General features: G+C 30.8%; 1 protein-coding gene across 1 annotated transcript; it reads left to right on the forward strand.

The window, feature by feature from the left end:
- Window positions 1-3,396: 3,396 nt before the first annotated feature.
- On the forward strand, window positions 3,397-14,862 carry LOC113557293. The gene is made up of 4 exons (XM_026962740.1): window positions 3,397-3,750; window positions 9,995-10,171; window positions 11,460-11,574; window positions 14,212-14,862. Exons 1-4 carry the CDS (start codon window positions 3,678-3,680, stop codon window positions 14,363-14,365), a joined length of 519 nt encoding a protein of 172 aa, XP_026818541.1. The 5' UTR covers window positions 3,397-3,677; the 3' UTR covers window positions 14,366-14,862.
- Window positions 14,863-22,369: the final 7,507 nt, after the last annotated feature.

Raw genomic sequence — 22,369 nt, forward strand, 5'->3', positions numbered from 1 at the left:
CCAAACTCTCATCAGTGACGTTTATATAATGAGATATTATATCGTTTATGATTATTTAGTGCATTATGTCAGCTCAGTTAAAAATGTCGTTTGATTTTCATAAAGTCAAAAATGTTCTTTTCTTTTATACTTTGATGGATAATTTATATATTTTTTATAGGAAAATGAACGACAAAGTTATCGAATGTGATACGCAAAACCAAAAACTTTAAAGCATGTTGACTTCTCAGGAGGTTCGTCAGTACTTGGATTAGTTATAAATGTTTATAATATAATATTAATTTTTTTAATGTTTCAAAATAATTTACTTAAGTAGGTACCTATGTAATTATCTAAATTCCATATAGTAATATGTTGTGCCGCGACCGTGGCAGCAGCAGTGGCAAACAAACGTCGTCGACTTAGAAAACGAGAGTCGCCTGCCGATATATTTTATAGACGTACACCACTGACCACTATAATTAATTAAAATATAATATAATGTTAATATGTTTTGACATGCTGCAAAAACGCAAATGTGACAGTCCCGTAGTTGCTGAGCTGTATACACATTACGAATAAAATTGAAAACCCTAAAAAAGATCTGCATTTTAGCTGTTTAGCTTTGCTCGTCTGTTTTTATAATAATGTATAGACATGCGTATATGTTACACGCATACAAGCGTCGCTCAAAGCCTTTGCAAACACGACTGCAATAATATAAACGTTACGCGTGTTTATACAAAACCCATCAATCCGGAAAACATTTTCGCTTGAATTATTGTTTCATCCTACGCGCACGCTAAAATCACATAGGTATATTTATGTATAATATATATATAGTATGCTCTCGTCCTTTGTATACAGGATGGGCTACCGCGTTTTACTGTTTTCCCGAGTCGGTCTAACGGCGGAGAACGCGGCGAAGTGCGTTGATCCGTCCTGTATTATTTGATACGTCGTATCGCGGTCGACGTAAATCATCATTTTTCAAATTACCCGGTACAACACTTGCAATCGCAGCTATTCTAGTTTTATTGTTATTAGCATATCATAATAATATCACTATGTGACACCATCTGTGTAGTGTGTACGTATGCGTTATAATTTATAGGATACCACGTGTAGGCGACAACGTATACGCAAAAGTACAATAGTGCAGTTACATTATGCATGCCGGGGCCATTGTGCGCGTATTGTGTACAGGTATAAAAGCCGTGGAACGTTTTTATTTCGAGCGGAAATGCGGTTTTCCGCAGAGACATCGAAAATGATGATTAACTAGCTATATTATATGAATAACATATAGGTATGTATACGTTTTACGAGGCCATCAGAATAATATACGAGTCACTGCAAATAGGATTCATCGTAGTTTACTACAACGCGAAAGGATTGTGGGCTTGTAAAATTTTTTATATATTTTAGTATGAAATCGATTCGCAATGATAAAAATAAAAATAATAATAATAAAAAAAAAAGAAAATACATAGAACGAATGTATTATTTATATTAGGTGATTCAAATAGAATAGGTGAAGAATGTCACACTTACCGTGTTTTTATTTTGTATTCCGATTAAAAGAGAATATATTAAAAGTTATAATTATTGTCTTTTTCAATATACAATTATACGTAGTATGGTAACTGGCGTAGAAGGAGTATGGCACACATAGTTTTGCGTAGTTCTCCGTGTAATATTATACAATAATATATAGACTCGAGTCGGCGTTTAGAAGGGGTCGTTTTTTGTTTTTTTTTTTTTTTGTTACAGTAAGTAAATTTTGCGAGGAACAAAACTTTCTACTGAAAACCGTCAGTTTCAAACAAATGTCTACAGAGTATAATATATATATAGCGCGCTTTAAGCTAAACTCAAAATCGTTAGGAGAATTTCGCGTGCGTGACAAACGTTGACCTATACGCTGTACAGTATACATATTATTATTGCACCGTTGCTTCTGAATATATTTAAAATCACGACACGCCACGCTAACGACATGGGTCCTGTCGACGCGAGTTTAGGGAGGCTTTATGATATTTTATACATCGTATAGGTATAGTGTCTCGTCTGACCTTTTTTTGTTTATCAAATCGTTCGTATCAGTCGCACTCCCGACAAACTTTTCACGACGTCAAGTAGGTTTGATAATCGTCCTACACGAGTTATCGCGGTGCTATAGGACGGAGTAGGTTGTGCCGAGAAGGGGCGAATCTGACGCGAATCTGACGCGAAATAGACGTTTGTGTGTATAACGAGTCCGCCGACCGAAATACCTGTACAATGGTACCTCTGAGACGCTCTTTATAAATTATAATATATTATGTAGACGTGTCGTACAACCTGCGCTGCAGCAGTTGATTTGAACATCACACACGAGAAAACGTGTCTAAATACGAACTCATTTCGTTTTTTTTTCGCGAAAACCACGCCGCTAAGCTGACATTTATGTCAAACAATTCAGACGTGTCGACATTCGCGAGTTTATTTTTAAAGTACAAGAGAGCGAGTATAAACTCCATAATATATTTATATATTATATAGTCGTATATACCCGCGTGTACCTACTGTGTTTATGCGATTCGTTTATATTATTCGTTTGTTTTAGATTTTTCTAGAATACCGTTTTTATACTCTTGTACTGTACGAGACGATACGTTTTACCGCGTGAGTGTTTCTAATAAACACATAATTATTACTTCAGTCGGACAGATTATACACAGTAAAATAGTGTAATAAAAACCGTATCCGTATCCGTCTCTCTCTCTCTCTCTCTCTCTCTCTCTCTGAGACGGTCGTCTAATGAGACAAAAAAGCCTGTTGTCGCCGTGACCGTCGTGTAATGTGTATAAGATAATATTATATTAGGAGCCGTTCGCATATATATATATATATATAGGTAGTGGACAATTGCATGTATACGGTCCGGTCGTTGGCACACAAAGGTCGTCGAAGCCGTCGTAAATGTATTATATTATTTAACATGCGTGCGTTATATACGTGTGTGTGTATGTGTGTGTGACCGGACAAACGATGAAATAGATAACGTAAACCGCCACCGCCGCCGTAGCCGTCGCCGCGTCAGGTTTTTATTGATCACTGACGGCGACGGCGGCGTCGGCGGGCGCACATGGCGTGTGCGTTTTACTTATTAACTGTTGAGTCCCGCGAGCGTATACACGCACACACACGCGCGCGCGTGAGTACGTATAGCATACACAAAGTCACTGTATACACTCACGCGCGCACACATTATAATGCATAATACGCAAACCGCACGCAAAGGCCCGTTCGGTTACGTGCGAAAGGCAGTGACGGTGTGGTGGCGGTACGGGCAGTGGCGTAAGTGGCGCGACGCGGTGGTTTCGCGTGGCGTGTACGCCAAAATCGCCGCGCCGGCGTTACAGCACAGTCGCACGCGCCGTGCCTTTGCACACACGCGAAATCCGTCGTCGCCGCTGGCCGCCGACTTCAGTACCGTTTTCGCCGCCGCCGGGCACGCACTGGTGGTCGTAAGCGCCAAACGCCGTATTCCCTCTCGCAACACGCGCACCACACGATAACATGTTATTTGACGTTATACAATAATAATAATATATAAACACACACACGCACATATATATATATATATATATATATATTTAGTTAGCGATCTCACGACGATAATAATATTATTATATTATCATTACTATTATGAAATGCTCTCGGCCAACAGCATCACGTCATTCGTCACCGCTCTCATCTGCACACTGTCCTGCATAGCCGACGCCAGTAAGCCATCATATACCTATTATATTGTATACAGACACACGAATGCACACACTTAATAATAGCCATTTGTATGTAGCTATGCGACTCTAAGACTATACGATGGTATTATGATATTATATGTATAGTTGTCGTATTATATAATACATTTTCGCCAATGATTTATCAATACATTATATTATATACTGTGAACGCTTCAGAATTTCATTAAACGCAAATTACACGCGATATTATATATAGATAGACGCGCGCGTATACCTAACCTACCCCCGTCGTTGTTACTGCACGTAGGTCGTTATCCTCCCTTCGACCGTCCACGCTGTCACTTATGCTATATATATATATATACATATATAATATTAAATACCTCAATAATAATTCGCGCCCCCGAACACGAAAAACGCAATTTTCTAATTATTTTACTACCCGCATTAAAGTGATATACACCGGGAAATTTACTGTCTACAGTCCTGTCGCCGATATTTCATACGTTTAATATTATTGAACGCAAAAATGTATTTCATTCCCGTTCGAGTACAACGAGAGAATAGTGTCACTTCTAAGATGTCGCATTATTCTTTATCGGTTGTCGTGTTGACAATAATTATCATGCACACCGAAATAAAATACGGTTTACATAATAATATAATGTGACACCGCAAATATGGATAATTATTTCCTAAGACTTTGGGTGTTTTTGAGTCGTGTAATTATTCGTTCCGGTTTCATTAGGGTTACACATTTTAATACCATTGATATTCCCCGGTGAATGAAAAGGACAATACCCGTGGTTATGATTTAACTGCGATGCCGGTCGTCGTAATACTAAACTATATTAGTGTATTTTACTATTTTTTTTTTTTTTTTTTATCATTATTTAATTTGCTTGTCGTCGTAACAGGTAAATACTTATATTGTTACTGTATTGTAACGTTTTACGTGAATTAAATCGTTCCACTCGTCGAAAACTCGTATTATTATAATGCATACCATAAATAATTATGTGCGTATACGACACACGCGCCGAATATATCGATCAACTATTTCCGTCGGCGTGATCTGTCGATCTCTATACTTTATAATAACATCATAACAACTGTTTTCGAACGAGCCGTGCACGCTGTACTCGATTCCGTCAGTTATTGCTCTCGTGCCAGTACGTAATCGTAATTGTTGCCAAAACCTTAACCCTTGTCTGACTACTATTGCTGTGGGTTGGCTTTTTTTTTTTTGTCATTTAAATGTACATTTTTTATTTGTTTTTTAACGCTCGATGTTATTACGTACGTGGTCCGAAAATAGAAAACCAAATTGCACTATACCTGTCCGCCGATCTTCTGTGATGATGATGGCGGAGTGGTGATTCGACATTTTTTACGGTGATAAAAATGTTGGCTTGTTCTGAACGCGCTACACCTGCTGCAAAAGCGATAAAGTTGAGAAGGTATTAAAAACGTACTGCTGCAGCAGGTTTAACGCTTGAGTGGCGCATCTGAAGCTCGACCAAGGGTTAAGTTTTAATTTTTTTCAAGCACAGTTCCTGATACGGATGGCTCACCCTTCACGATCAACATCAATCAACTTCTTGAATATTTTTATTTTAACGGCATTATTCATTTCTATCATTTAATTTAACGATTATTTAATAATAAATTATATTATTATAGCCTGTAGGTACATCAATAATACTTAAAAAGAACCAAACGCGTTCCACTCATCGACCTCTCCATTAAAATATATCACTGATAGATATAACGTTAGTAGAATCTGGTATTTATTATCGTTAAAACAATATAAAAACTAAAATAAAATAAATTACACCGAAAACGATAAATGGCACGCAGCAAATAATATATCTACGGGGTTCTTTGTTTTCATCAAGTATTCTGTACGATATTGTACAAATCACTTTGTACGAGGTATACGTCACGACAAATCAATCAATTCAGTTAAAAATCGGAAAAGAAAATGTATTAGTACTTACGATACAATTAAAGATTTTAAAAAATTATCGTGCTTTGAATTTTTCCCCGATCACTGGTGTTATATTTTAATCGTTTTTCATTCGTACATTTTTATTTATATTTTATTTGTTACGTTTTAAACAGCAGTCGGTTGCAATTTATTTACATTACCCGCACGCATGATGCGAGTTGTAAATCTTATTAAATTATGTATACCGAATGTTAAACCTTAAAACAAACGTTCCGATGTTCGGATATCAGTGACAGGACAAAAATAAATGCGTACGATTTATTTGGGATAATAGCATTAAATCGCCGAGGGATAAACAAAATGCGTGAAATAGGTCGACGTTCCTTTTGCGGTGTGAATTTTCTGGTAAAAATGTCTATTCTGACACAGATATGTCCATATGCTATGCCACCAATTTAACTTCGACTATTAAAACATAAATAATATGAAAATAATGTGGGTATACCGTTTTTCTGACGGGTGGACCTTCGAAGAAGAGTGTTTATTATTATTAAATATTAAAACAACATTATCTTTGGTAAAATATTTGTACGTACTTATATTAAGTATGCAAGTACGACTTTATTTCGCATATAAATAAATCGCACGTTTTGCGAGACCGAAGACCGAACAGTATTATTATGATTTCTAAATAAACTCTGCACTCGTTTTTTAAAATAATAATTCATACGGAGAACATATTAATATATTATGTCAGAGGTGTATTTTAGGGTTGATGGAGAGAAAAGAGTTTTCCCCCCTTAGCCTAAGAGCTTTTTTACACTATCATCCATATCCATTGCATATACATATTTATTATACAGTATAACTTTCCTAAAAGTCATATTATTTAACTTATTAAACTCGAAATATATTACATTTTCCAAAACGTAGGTACTGCGTGTTGCTATAGTTAATTGATTCAATGCTATTAAAAAAATAAATATATAAGTAAATGAAAAAATGTGGATGAAATCAATAATATTTTTTTAAAAATGTTTGCTTTTTCTGTACTGCAGTAAAAATGTTTACTTAGGTATGTAACACATATTATATGTAGCTATAGCTCATTATATAATATATTATATTATTATACGCTAAAAGCGAGCGAATCTTTTATTAAAAAATAAAAATAACACTATGTTTATATAATGTAACATTATAAGGTGTTCAAAACTATCACGCGTATAATGTGTAGGTATTTACTTTAGATTATCTGTATAGTAACGGTGTGTAAGGTATACGGAACCAAGATAAACTTTAATCCACTTAAAATATAATATTATAGTAACTGATATGTTTATAAGCATTTGTCGATAGATATTATAAATTAACTTCGTAAAACTTATTTGTGAACGAAACGTAATTTTCGTTGTTCGTATAATATTACACACAGAAATTGTATACCGATACAGAATAATTGTAAATAATAATACCTAGCAATATATCATACCAAATAATGTATAGTTATTGGTTATACGTCAGCAATATGAAATATGAGTACACGATTGCTGGATAAAAATAATAGCGTTTATCGAAATAAAAGCAATTATTTTAAGATTAATAAGATTATAATCACGTATTCGCGTCTTCATTGCAAGAAAAAATTTTAAAACATTGAGAAAAAATACATTGACCCAATTGTATCATAATAATGTAATTTCATATTATTACGAAAATATTTGTATAGAATTATTCTGATGAAAGTATTACTATTATTTTGTATGCATATTATACATTTTTCGTCCATGTTCTTTTTCAATACAATACGCCACGTCCACTATTTTACTTATACAATATATAAAGGTGAACCTACCAGTGTTGTTTATCTTTCTACATAAGTGCAAAGTTAATAATAACACGGCTGAAAAAAAGTTTTGAAATTCATCCGCAAACGAGTTTTATTAATAATTATTGGTATAGAAAAAAAACTAATAAAAAGTCTGAAAATTTTCTTTTTATGTTACAATGATAAGTCAATAACTGTGATAAATAGCTGGCAGCCAAAGAACGTTTGATGTTTTGTAATTTAAAAAAGTTTTACTTCCAACATGGAAGTTCCAAGCTATAAAAAACAAGATTTATCTTCATATTTATTCATGTTATAATATTCTAATAGAGTACCTGCAAGTTAGTGGGCGTACATAATAATATAACAAAAATAAATTGTGTACAGAACATTAACATTCCAGATGTACATAAATATAAGCTGAACTTTTACTTTTTTTTTTTAATATTCAAGCGTCATAAATATATGACACGATATTCGTATACGGTATCGTTGTATCAAATTTTATATATATAAAAAAAAAAATATCATATTTATCTGTATAGCATCATTGAATACGTATTAGTGAAACGATATATTTTACATAACAAAAAGGGTGTGAAAAGGTATCTATATAATATAATGGTTTCCCGTGCAAATGGATTTTTTGCGATATTTTGTAAAAAAAGAAAAAAAGGAATATTGAATTATATTCTATCTTCAACGTTCGCGGGTAAATCATATACACATTAAATGTACAAAACATGTTTTTCGCCCACTTAGGAAGTATACTTTTATTTATATTATTATTGGAAATGCGTTATTCTTGTTACGACATGATAAATGTTTATTCTGCATATGACAAATTAATCCAAAAAAACAACTAACTATATGGTGCTAAATATAAAAATATATACTACAATAATAATATAGATTTTTATAAAAACAGTTCGGCTATCGTTATGTGTAATACATTATATATTTTTTTAACTCAATAACGCTGCGTTCACTCAATTTGTTTTTTCTTAAAAAATGCGATATTTTCATTTTTTTTAAAAGTCATAATATTGGACATTTTAATTAAATTTTCACATTATTTTTAAATTATTAAATTATTAAATAATAATTCTTAATTTAGTTATTATGTCCGAATAAATTTGGTAGTTATGGTGAAATCACGAAATGATAAAGCTCGACGATTTAGCGTGAAAAAGAACCGAGTATGTAGTAAGGTAAGAAACCACATTTTTACCACACATAAAACTTTTAATGTGGTATCACGTCTTTTATTTTTTCAATATTAAGTTTTCAAAAAAAAGTTATTGAAGTTTAAAAGACTTAAAAATAAATTTTTTTTTAAACAATAACAACTTTTTTTTATTGATATTAAAAAAATAAAAGCAATATTGTAAGATCAAAGTTTATCTATTTATACAGTGAAAATGTATTCTTTTACTAGGATCGTAGTCCAAGTGAATCTTTCAAATATTAAACAGCATTAAATAAACTATTTATGAACGTGTAGTATACTTTAAAAAAGGAATATACGTGTCTACATAATACATAGATTAGGTTAGGTTAGGTATGTAAAATAAGAAGGTAATAAACGATTTTAAATAAGAATATATAGTGACGTCCAAAAAAATAAAATTTAAATTTAATACAAAAAAAACGTTGTCAAGACAACTATTTCTCTGATGAAGTCGAGCTTAAAACAACTAAAAGTATTGTAAACATTGTATTAACTTAATTTTTTCAGTTAATATTAAATAATGATTATAAAATTCTAAAAAAAATTAACTGTTTACCAGTGAACTGATAGGTACATTAAAAGCGATAAATAACGACGTAGCACACGGTGTCGGTTCATTGTTTACTGGTCAAATTCGTTTTATTCAGTCGGAAGAGGTTTTAAGCCTATTTTTGATTTTATAAGATGATTATAATAATCGAATTATCAATTTTTTAAATAATCGGCAAATACGTAAATAAAGGTATAAAAGGAACCACTTATCGTAGACGACACCTACGAACGACGAGTACTCATTAAATAACGAATCAAACAAAGTTTGAATCACACAATAGGCGTCAATTGAATGGACGATCAAGTGCACGAGAACGACAACTAGTTATATTATATTCGTTAGACAATTTATTATGTTTAATGAAAAAGGATAAAATATACGCAATTCTCTCGGAAATATTCTTCTCTTTTACTCGGTAATAGACGTTGTTTGTGCGTCGTTATTAATCGACAAAAGTCACGGTTGTGTAAGCACTACGTTACACGTATAATAATTCATAAGCAAAATCTGCTGTATCTCATAACGTCGTCGTTGTATCTTTTTCAAATACCTACCAATAGCGAACGACGAGACAACACGATGACACACACGCGTATCATATACGGGCGCAGCAACCATAACCGAAATTCTATTCTTGTCATTATTATTATTATTATTATTATTATTATGTATAATTGGCACGCGATTCTATCGTTTTCAGACGCCGGTATCGATTGTTTCAAGTGCGTTTCACTGGAATGGCAGAACCGTGCGTGCGACGATCCGTTCCACAACAATTTCAGCTCGGGGCTTTTAGAGTCACCGTGCATGGGTGGGCGGAAAGGCCGCAACGGTTTGTTTCCGGCTACCGCGTGCATCAAGCTCACCGGTTACTACAGTGAGTATTTTATACGCACACGGCATAGCGACACACCTGCCCGTACGCTCTATTTTTTCGTCCGCATAGTGTCGAGATAAGATATGGTATTGCGTGTATATTTATTATTTATGTACAGCTATGCACAATCGTATCTCTTCTCAAAAACAAAAATCACAAAATCGTGTTTCAACGTTTTGTCGTACGACAATACGCATACATTAAGATGATAAAGTTATTATGTAAGGAAATTACTCATCAAGGGTAGTTTTATCTTGCGATATCTATCACGTGGAGCTGACAGGGAGTTGTCTGATTTCGTGTAGTTTCGTCTGCCTTAATGTTCAGATATATACGAGTCGAACATTGACAGATGATCTCGACCGAGCGACTTTCATCTCTCGTTTTCACCGATTTCCGCGATTACTCGATGGCCTGCGCATGTTCTGACCATGTTGTAGCTGATACTGATACACTTTTGAGACCTAAATTTATTTTAAGTGCTAACGATGTTTATAAATTATGAAACATAGTATTTAGTATTTACGATGGTATTTTTTTTTTTTTTTCAGAAGGGGATACGTTCACATATACATTATATAATTATTTATTTACTACGGTTTTTAACTCGCCATTTTTGAGCTACGTATATACTATTTCGATAGTTCTAAACGGGCCGACTATAGAATATAAGAGCGTCATAAATTATTGTACTATGTTTTTCTTGTATTTTACAATTTTTCTGTATTTGCTAATTTCTAGAGAGATATATTTTTATTCGTAATACTGTTATATTATAATTTAATTTATCTAATGAAAGATGCTTCGATTCAAGACCACCATATTTATATTATTGGTGTTTCTATATTTTAAAAAATATTTGAACACAAAACGATCACATTAGGATTTGTGACAGTCTGGCATTTAAAAGAAATTGTGTTTGAGTTAAATTAACTCACTAACTATTTTGATGTCTTTTTCTAATCGTTTTCTACCGCAATTTTCACTCACGTCTTTTCATTCAATTAAACTTTGCATCGGTCTTCCTCGAAATCGTATATAGTCGAATCGCGATAACTCGAACCTAAATAACACAAAAAAACTTGACAATTATTCGAATTTTTTTTTATTTCTTGAGAAATATAAATTCAAGTTAAATATCACGAATAATACATATCTCGAAGCGAATTTTTATCTCCATTCAATTTCGAGTTATCGTGGCTCGACTATATTTTGAATTTTAATGGTGTTCTTGTTCTAGATATTTGCTATATTAAAGTAAAATTGTTATGTATACTTTTTTTTTTAGAAAGTACCGGACAGCACGTTACGGTTAGAGGATGTGCATTGGACAGCGGAACCTTGACCACCGACACAGAAATTATTCGGATGTCACATTGCGGAGGATTCTATTTCGATGACAAGTAAGGTTATCTAATACACAGGGCGATATAAAAATGAATAATTAATTAACCTTATCAAATTCTGATTAAAAAAAAAATGAGGTTGATTAAGTTAGGCGAATCGCCTTATAAATACAATATACCAATATAATATAGATGACTACACAAACCGATTTATATAAGAACCCTAAATTGAAATATTGTGCAGGCGTTGCTTGTTCTTTTCAAATTTGAGTAAAATATGTTTAAAATGTATTATAACGTGCATTATACATTTATTTGGCAATAACTATAAAATATATAACAAAATAATTTTACTAAAGAAATATAAAATTAAATCAACCTGATAGACATCGAAAATTAAATTTATTTTAAAATGGTTTTTTTTATGGTCTTAACAGAATAAATAAGGCAAGAAAATGTTATTCATCGATTAAAATTATAGTTATTATAACAAAATAATACATAAAGTCAAAAATATGAATAATTATTTGAAATTGTTTTCATATTTTTTTTTCTAATAATAATTAGATACAACCAATTTACACAGAGTTAATTTATGTAAATATTTATAAAAGTTTGATAACTAACTTTAATTAAATATTCAATCATTCGTCATGATTATGTTTATTCGGCATATTCCTTTCCAACTGATTTTGTATCTTCTTTACATCGTTCAAATTTATAAAATTATTTATATTTCATTTTTCATTTTCCTGCAGTCCCACTCTGGCCAAATGAAGACATAAGTTTTCAATCGATTTTCCTCCACTCTCAAGCCAGTGCTATTTAATACATTTTTTTTTCTTACACGGAGTGCGCATTTTCCCCGGTTTATTATACTTATTTTTTCTTTTGTGCGTCACCAGCCATCGTGATATTCGTTAGACGATTCGATTTCCTGCTTTCTTACAATATAGGTAGTCGAATTCGTTTGCTCGCTTTATAGTACCATAGGCGGTGTTTTGTTGTCGCATATTATATTATCGTATTGCGATCAAAGACGAAACATTTTTTTTCGCGACAGCCGTATTGTACGGTAATATTTTTGTATTTCGTTCACATTTTGATGTTATTGTTATTTGTTACGTCACCCGCAAATCAAAATTTGTTGTACTATATTATGACGACGTCAAATCAGTCTATCAGTAATCGGATGTCGGCTGTAGATATGATATAAATAAAAATAAAAACTCGCACCTATTGTTTTGCTTAAAATTAATAAACTCAAAGAATATCTTTTTGCATATAATTTCAAATAAAATGACGAAGAGATGTGAGATTAGATATATATGTGTATATTTGATTTTTTTTACACCTTTCGGACTACTTCGTGAATCTCCGTTTTTTACCTCTGTTCTTGGTAGTAGACTATAATAATATAATAAGTTATTCCACCTGCGTATACGTTTTTAACAGTCTGGATTAATTAGGATTAACCTGAAAATACGCACATTTTCATTTTACACAATACATTTCACATAAAAACAACGAATTCGTGTAATCGACAGGGTTCAATAAAGTGTACCACGGATATCCATTGTTCGTATGAATAGACCAAGGAATATAATAAAATATTTTATAACTAATCAATCAATGTGATTAGTATGGATAATATATACCATATAATCTGGATGTCCAGTCGTTTTAATAAAAATATCATATTGAAACTCACTATGGATGATTGCTGAGCGTTTCGAAACGTTCTGCGAGTAATATATATTTACTGTAGTACTCAAGTTAGCAATATTAATCGTCCACAGATCGCAAATTCATGTGTACCTATTATAATAATATTGTTCAGCGACTTTCTATGTATTTAATATGTTAAGTAGATATATACTACATTGTATATTTGTATATTAACCACGTTGGCTGATTTAATTGCTAAGTACTGAGTAGAAACTAGTTGAAAATTTAAGTTAATTTCAAATTTTTGCATTTAACCTGTATTTTACCTGTTACTTAATTTCATCGATATAAGTTTTATAAATGAAAATTATTTAAATCAAATCCATGTTACGTTTATTAAATATAAATAATAACTATAGATATAATAAAATGATCATTGGTAATGTATTTTTATAGGATATTTTTGCCATTAGTAAGGGTCGCTCAATAAAAATAACTTACTACCATACGGGCATTTATTTTAAATTATCTATTAGCCATTTATTGAATCTATATATAAAAAAAAAATACTTTACCTCAGTTGGTACATTTTATTGATTTCTATACAACTATTAACTTAACTGAGTAAAAAAAAAGTTAACAATTCACTTAACATTATTTCGATTTTTTTTTTTTTTATTAACTTAACTCGGTTAAAAAAAAACTTGCCAGCCCTTGAAATGATGGTCGAGCAAAATCACAGTGAGACGTGACACATCGGCTACCTTTTACAAAATCTTTTCACTGTAATAGGAGCGAACTCTAGAATAAGATACAGGCGGGACCGTCGGTATTTGCCAACAAAACGACTGTTAAATCCGCCATTGCTATGTTTACGGATTGCAATCGGTATATATACATATAGGTTTTAATTGTACAACAATCGATAGCCGTGTTTTATTATTCAATTTAATTGTATATATGTACTTAGGATTTTTAGCAAGCTCATAGAAATGTTATAATTTATGTACTTTTTTTTTTTTTTAGGTATGTCGACGGTTGTTTGCAGAGTTGCGACGACGCGGACGGTTGCAACCCGGCATCGCCAGCCAAGTCTCTGGACATGACACTACTGATGATGTTGGTGGTGATGCCACTCGTCGCCCGTTTTATACCGCACGAATGGGCACCGGACGCGTGACGACTGCTCGTGCGCGAATTTAATACCACGTCCATAGGTGTATATTTTTTTGGAAAAAAAAATACTAGCTCGAGGTCATTCGGGCGCGTTTTCTAACGACGATGCCGTGAACAGACACGTGATGATCAATTATTAAACGGGGTGCCTTGTACATACGTATACGATGTAATAATATAACGTCACTGTGAACATCGAATTTTCACCCCACTCCTTCCCACTATCCAAACAACCCCGTACGATACAATATCCCGACATTATACTGCCTTCCTCCACTGACCAAAATACAAGTAAACGGTTGTCGAGTGTTTGTATTCAACTTGTAACGTGCTTTTCGCGTGAATTGTTAATTATTATTATTATCATTATTATTCATTAACTATTATTATAGATTATTAATATTATATTGTAACATTTTAAGTAACATTACATATCCCAGTTGAGCATATCTTACTGATGAAACTATTTCCATTTAAAAACACTTATTATTATGTAGATGATATTATATTACGATAAAAAAATCATATATATTATATTATACTATTTTAAACTTTCTATAAAAATATATATGACATACATGTATATTATATATAGATGGTAAATTAAATGTTGGACTTATTAAAACATTTGAATGTATTGTTGTTTTGTAATTCGATATCACTTTTTGCCTTTTCCTCAATTTTCTAATAACAGCGTTTGTTTATTTTAATTTTGTTTTACTGGTAATAGGTATTACAGTACCAATAAAGAGTATAGATATTTTTAAATATTTTATACTAACTTCTACACAAAATGATCCTCTTAAAAGTAAACACTCATTTTATTGAAAAAGTATTAAACGTTTCTGGGAATACCTTTTTTTTTAAAAACATAATTTAAAGTCAATATAAAACAACATTTTTTTAAAATAAATTTCGAAGACAGTATGCGTATTTAATTTTACATTCATAAGCAGAATATATTTTTTTAGGAATTTCAGTATACAAAAATCGATTTTCTAACGAGTACCTACTTAGTCATAAGTTCTAATAACTAATGAACGGTATACATTTAATAATATACTATCCACTCATCCAACTTTTAAAATATTTATAACTTAATGGCTATATTCGTACTCGAAATTTAATATTTATACATTGATATTCTAAAATAACATTTTTTTTTTTTTAGAATATATAAAATATTGTTTTTTAATGATTTTAGATTATGTAATATATATATATATATTTAAAAACCGGCAATATTTTTTGAAATAACATCTGTGCGTAACGCCAAGTCACAAGTCACATATTTAACTATTTTTTTTTTCAGAAAATTAACTGCCAAACGAATAATGTTAACCACGAATCGAACGTATCCCACAAAGTTTATACCATAAATATTTATTGTAGTTTACGGTGAAACGACTGTGTGCATACCTCTCTCTCTCTTTCTCTCTCTCTCTCTCCGTGTAATATAATATATAATGTAGCTCGTTTCGTGTGTCGGCATTGCGTGCGTCGAAGACGAGGCGGAGCCGAATTTCTGAATGGATTTTTTTTCGACATTACGGCCAAAGGTAGAACACCTAGGGTTGAACAATTTAGGTCAAAACCATGTTTAAAGTTTTGATGGTGTATGTGAATAACAGTTTTATAAGCACCGAGTTTTGTAAAAAAAAAAAATTATATATAACATGTATAATTATTGATTGAAATTAATAATCATGAGAGGTTAAAACGCGTAACGCGTATACCATCAAAAAATAACTGCGTTTTATTTCCGTCATATTGATTTATTATTATTATTATTCATATTAATAAATTTTTAACGGACGTCAACGTCGTTTCATATACATTTTAATCATAGTTATTTACATCGTAATCATGGCCAATAGCATTGAATCTAAGAACAAAATACTATATTATGGCAAATAATAGGTACGTGGAGAGCCATTTAACATCTCACTACAAATGCAACAGGTAAGTTACGATATAACCATTTTTCTTATACATTATTACGTACGTTTAGCGTCGAAGTCACTGGTGTACAGTTTTTATTGTATATATAATATAATAAACGCACATATATAATATAATAAGGGAGGTCTATATTAAGAATAATAGCCGACTGCCAACATGAAAACGAAACGCCATTTCGGAAAACAATATTATACTTTTATAATAGTTATTTATCGACCATCGAAAATTGTTGTCATATTGGCCATAATTTTTGAAATATGTGCTCACGCAGTGATTCCGAGAACTAATACAGTTTCCGGATCATTATATACCTACCTACTGCTTTGTACGGAAAAATCAGAACACCGCACCGTGAGACACGCCAATTATTAATATGTTATAGGTGGACTCTGGGTAACTCGAACCTTAATGAATCGAAATTCTCGATAATAACTCAAATACAAAAATTCTCCTTCAAACGCCGTAATACACAATTACATGAATGGTTTTTGATGTATCGAAATTTTTAATAACTTGATTTTTTTTCCTCGAACTCAGAGTTACACAGGGTTGACTGTATAGAAATAATGTAATATTGATTTAAAATATTGTGATACGTACAAAAGTATCGTGTAAAAAGTGATTTGTTTTTTAATTAAACCGCCGTCAACAATAATAATAATATTCGTGATTCACGTTCGTTAGGTCGTTGGACGCTTTCAATGTAGGTGTCCGTTAATCTACCTACTGCTTTATTGTTTTTAATAACAATTATTTTATTCTTTATTTTGTTTCCAATTTATACAAATATTCAATTTGAAAATATCTGCAATCTAATACAGTTTAAATTCATGAATAGTAATTTATTTTAAAATGTTTATGTGTACCAATAGTTAATATAACATACCTAGTTTAAAGGTTGAAAACATAGAAACATTTTTAATTGTATGCAAATTGTAAAAACATATTACACAAAAAGTTGGTGACTAGTTGTGTACGTAAAAAAAAATATGGATTATTATAATTCTCTGTTGCAATGTGCATAACGAGGTATAGATACATATGCAAAACTCGAATAACTAAAATATTTTCAACAAATTATGCTAGTAAATAAACGTTAATTAAATTTTAGAACCTTAAAAATATTTAATTTTTAAGTAGATTTGTTAACCATATAGAAATTAAATAACGTCTTGAGGCATAATATTATTTAATATTATATTTAAGTACGAAAAATTCTTGATAAAAAATTCATAATCTAACTGAATATAACGTTGAAATTTAAACAATACTTGTATAGCACAATTTACACATAAAATTATTCTCGTTCAACTATGTATGTATAAAGATGATAATCTCGCATCTAAATTGAACTTTAAATAATTAAATTAATGGTTTTCAAACGATAGAGTTTATAAATTTTATGATTATCAAGTTTTAATTGTTAAAATAATCAATAACGTCCGTCTTATTAAATTATGAATGTCCGCAAATATTATATTATTGATAAATCGATTATGAATTAATTTTGTTATCGCTAAAACACTTGACAGTTTCACGTTCAATAGGATTATATTAATGAAGTGCATCATTAAAAATATTTCTTGACGCGTGTACACAACGGTTATTTCAGTGTTCAACAAATGGCAAGCGTTCAAAATAACTCAATCCATCATGGCGCGAAATAAATATAAATGAGAAAAGACTCCGGAGACAAGCTAAAAGGTGCGAACACCATACTTAGGCCAACGCGGTACAAACAACAGATTTTTTTTCGTTGCACGTATTTTTGTTCAATTTGTTATTTTCTCGATTTTATGAAAAAAAAAAAAATAATAATAATAATAAATAAAGTTTAGTCCGTTTTTAAACATACATTTCTTTTGCAATAGATTAAATATAATACACTGAACGACGAAACATATACTGTGTGGCCGTAGTTTTACTACTAATCGTGCCAGATTTATATTTCTATCGAGCGAACGAACAAACATAAAAAAAACAGCATTGATTATAAAATAATAGAAATCATATACACACACTCGCGGACGCGCGCGCGCGCGCGTGCTTACAGACAAAACTAACAAAACACAGAGGTCGATCGATGATTCCATACCGATGTAGCTGCGAAAATTTACTCCAATTATATTTTAACCCCCTTCCATACATGTTAAATTATTCCTAATGAATATTATTATTCACTCCGCATCAAAACTCCGTCACTATATATGATATATTTACTATATCTATATTCTATATACACGTCGAGAGAATAATACCATATTGAATTTTCACTTGAAATGTTATGCGATGAAATATTATGTATTCTCTAGGGAAATTTGAGCCTTGAAATTTTTTTTCGTGGTTGAAAGTTCATAAGAAATATTTTACGGTAAATAAAAATTCCCCAGTAAAAGGGCGGACGCAAAATAACTACGGAGACCACGTTTTAACGTGATTATTATAATATTATATTGGTGTGTAGGTCGCCGTTGTTATTACTCCGACGTCGTATCGTAAGACAATGGTAACTTCGTGGCAGTGTACACGATGTATATTGATTCCTCGGCCGAATACAATCAATCCGATTTCCGATCTATTGAGCCGCATTTGTGTAATTGCCCATAAAATCATTTACTTGACAAAAAATACATTGTTTTTATATAAATATATATAGGTAAGAGGTAACCAATATAAAATAGACCTTCGAGACTGCGGTCAGACGTCAAGTCTACAGCAAATTAAGTTTCTTTTTTTATATTAAAAGTCTGTGTTCTCAAATGTAGTCCGTTCAATCGAATAAACGAAATTGAAAAAATCCTTTTTGTGTTAAAATTGTTTTAGACTTTAAATCGTGATTAATACGTATTATTAAGACGGTCGCAGAAATAAATTCAACGAGTGCGATCGTTATTCAACAACGTTACATTATATTACTTTATCGACCAATCTAACGAAACATAACTTTTGATATATCATAAATTACACGTAATATCGTGATATCTACTATATACCGTACAAAATATGTGGCATGTCATAATGCTATAACGATACACATTATATATATATTACATAAAAAGCATCGCCAAACATAATTTTTGTTTTGTTTTTTTCATTGCATTAAAACTTTTTTTGTTTATTTTAAACTAATTATAGTTTATGATTTATTGATATAACAGTCGTTTTAGTGCTGTTATCGATTTTATTTTTAAAGCATAAATACGCCCGCGTTGTATAATTAAATTACGCGCACCTGCTAGTGGTCTAAGCGATCTACCCAGCTTTTCTTTTCATAATCTATAACTTATTTTTAGCGATCTACTACGGGCTCCAACAACCACGTGATTAGGTATAATTAGTAAACCATTTCGCTAATAGCTATGTGAGTACAAGTAGCAAAATAATTGTGGACCACTATACTCAGACCCTTAGTGATATTTGGATTTATCCATAAAAAAGCGTACATTTTATAGACCCATAAACTGGGGTCAAGGGACCATATATCCAGCACATTGGATGTATAAAGGGTATTACAAACCAAAAATGTAATATATATTATGTATATATATATATATGAATCAATACCACTTCCTATTTGATTGAAAAGCTGTTGCAAAATAATAATGGTGAAATCTATAAGCATTCATCAAATGATTCAATATTCAAAGATGTTCTGAATGACGTGAAAGCAACCTTTTGTGAGTAATTTATAAGTATTATTTTTAATGTAGGTTACAACATTTTATGACTTAAAAATATTTTTTAATGTAACAAGCTATTATTTTGATAAACTAATATTTAATAAGGATAATAACTCAACATCAATATGTATATAAATGTAAAAATGTACACCCTTTAAATTACATTTTTTACACAATGTAGCATGTACACAAGACTAATAACCTTAGATGTTGAAGCCTTTCTTTCTTTTCAATAAGAAAAAATAATAGGGACAATATAATTTAATACATTTTTTTTAATTATATGTATCTATGTATTTTTTCGTTAGGTTTTTTTTTTTTTTTAATTACAATTCTACAAATATTTGGGTATTTGATCTGATCGAGTATAGTCAAACACACAGAAAATGAAAACATTAATACCGTACAACGTTGTGAATGAATTAATCTCATGTGACATTATATGTATCATATATAATTAAATTAATTATTGTGTTTGACGATTATTATATCAATTAATAATTTATGTTATGTCATATATCACACGCTAACGAGCTTTTAAGTATATGTTGGTACAAACCTATACACACGACCTTAGATGTTTATTAGTCGCAATTCTATAATGATAATCATATATTATTCTACAAAGATATCATGATGGAATAATGCAATATTATTATGTAAATGTTATAATAATATGATAGTCAAATTTTACAAAGTCATATAATAATATTATTGTAATTACGTAGTACGCTATGAATAGCTCACGGCCGTCAACAGAGTTTCGTGTTATTTTACTTTTTTTATAATAAATACTATAGTATTTCAATGATTAGGTATTTCGGCCAAGAGAGAACACGAAAGAAACATAGCATGCGACCGAAAGTTACGAACGATCGGAGCTTAATGCCACATGCAATATGATAACAAAAACACCAATCAAATCAATTGATATAATATCTAACTATCACATTACATTTTTCTTACGACCGAGTGCATAAAATGGTTTATGTTTTCGATGTTTAGCGATGTCATATAAAATATATATAATACCTACACATACCACAATATACGCTGATCAGTTATAAATATGATTTGTGTAACTTTTCAAAAAGAATTATTACGATAAAAAATTTTAAAAAAAATACATGTAATAATACATGATAATAATTACACGTCAAATAAAACTAGAAAGTCATCTTGTTTGTGTATGCCATTGTATATACATTGTATTTTGGTATCTATCGACTAGACAATAATTTATAATGATAATATGTTGAATAAAATGTAAAATGCATCTATAATTTCTAATATTATATTGATACGTTACACATTATACATAGACAATTTAACACAGGCATTTGATCTTAGAGGTCAACTGTTGCGGTATGATATTTTATAATAACCTGTAAAAAATGTACAGTTAAGTGAATTAACCACAATAATATTGTATAAACTATACATAATAATTTTTATAGTTTATTAAATTAATTTAATCTATCTTATGCATGTGCAGTATACATATTATATATCTTACACAGGTATGACATTTGCAAACTTTTTCATCATGAATCGTTATCTAATTATCTTAATTATCTCTACTATCTCTATACTCGTATATTGTAGCGTTGTTCCGGTATAACGTACGTGCAGTACTTTATCGTATTATGCATTTTTTTTTTTTTTCAAATGAATATTTCAATGCATTCTAATAGATGGGTTACTTAAAACCACTAACTTTGATTCGTCGTAGGTAGTTACGTAGTTTGATACACGCAATACTATTCAGTTACCACCGCCTGTACATATTATATTAATCGAGCACTTTTTTTTCTTTTTTAAACAAATGGTATTGATAATTTTATAGATTTATTTACATTTGGGGCCCATTTTATTGGAAAATATTTGACATGTCCAATCCAACTCTTTCACAAAAAAGTCATGTGAATTTTCAAATTTTACTTCTTTCAAAGAAACTCATTTATTTTAAGTTAACATAGTATAATAATAGTATTATAGTTACATCTTCTAATATAATATTATTATAAAAACGACAAATTAAAAGTATTTTGAAAAATAAGCCCATACACATAGGTAGGTTATAGATATTAATCTACTATACAATGAATGCTGACTAAACTTAGGAAATGGGTAGTAACTCATTTTATAATAATTTAAGAAAAGAGATAAGTTATTGAAGCACCTCTAATTCACTTTATTTGTTGCATACATTTTGGCAAATTATGTGGGCAGATTTCATTGTCCATATGAGAAGAAAGACCTAACAAATTAAATATTTAAACATAATTTTATTTAGGCATAACATATTAGGATAGGTATGCTTTATTAAATTTATAAAATAAATTTAAAGTGTTTAAAAAACAAAC

Source organism: Rhopalosiphum maidis, chromosome 1 (assembly GCF_003676215.2).
Source record: "Rhopalosiphum maidis isolate BTI-1 chromosome 1, ASM367621v3, whole genome shotgun sequence".
Classification (NCBI taxonomy): Eukaryota; Metazoa; Arthropoda; class Insecta; order Hemiptera; family Aphididae; genus Rhopalosiphum; species Rhopalosiphum maidis.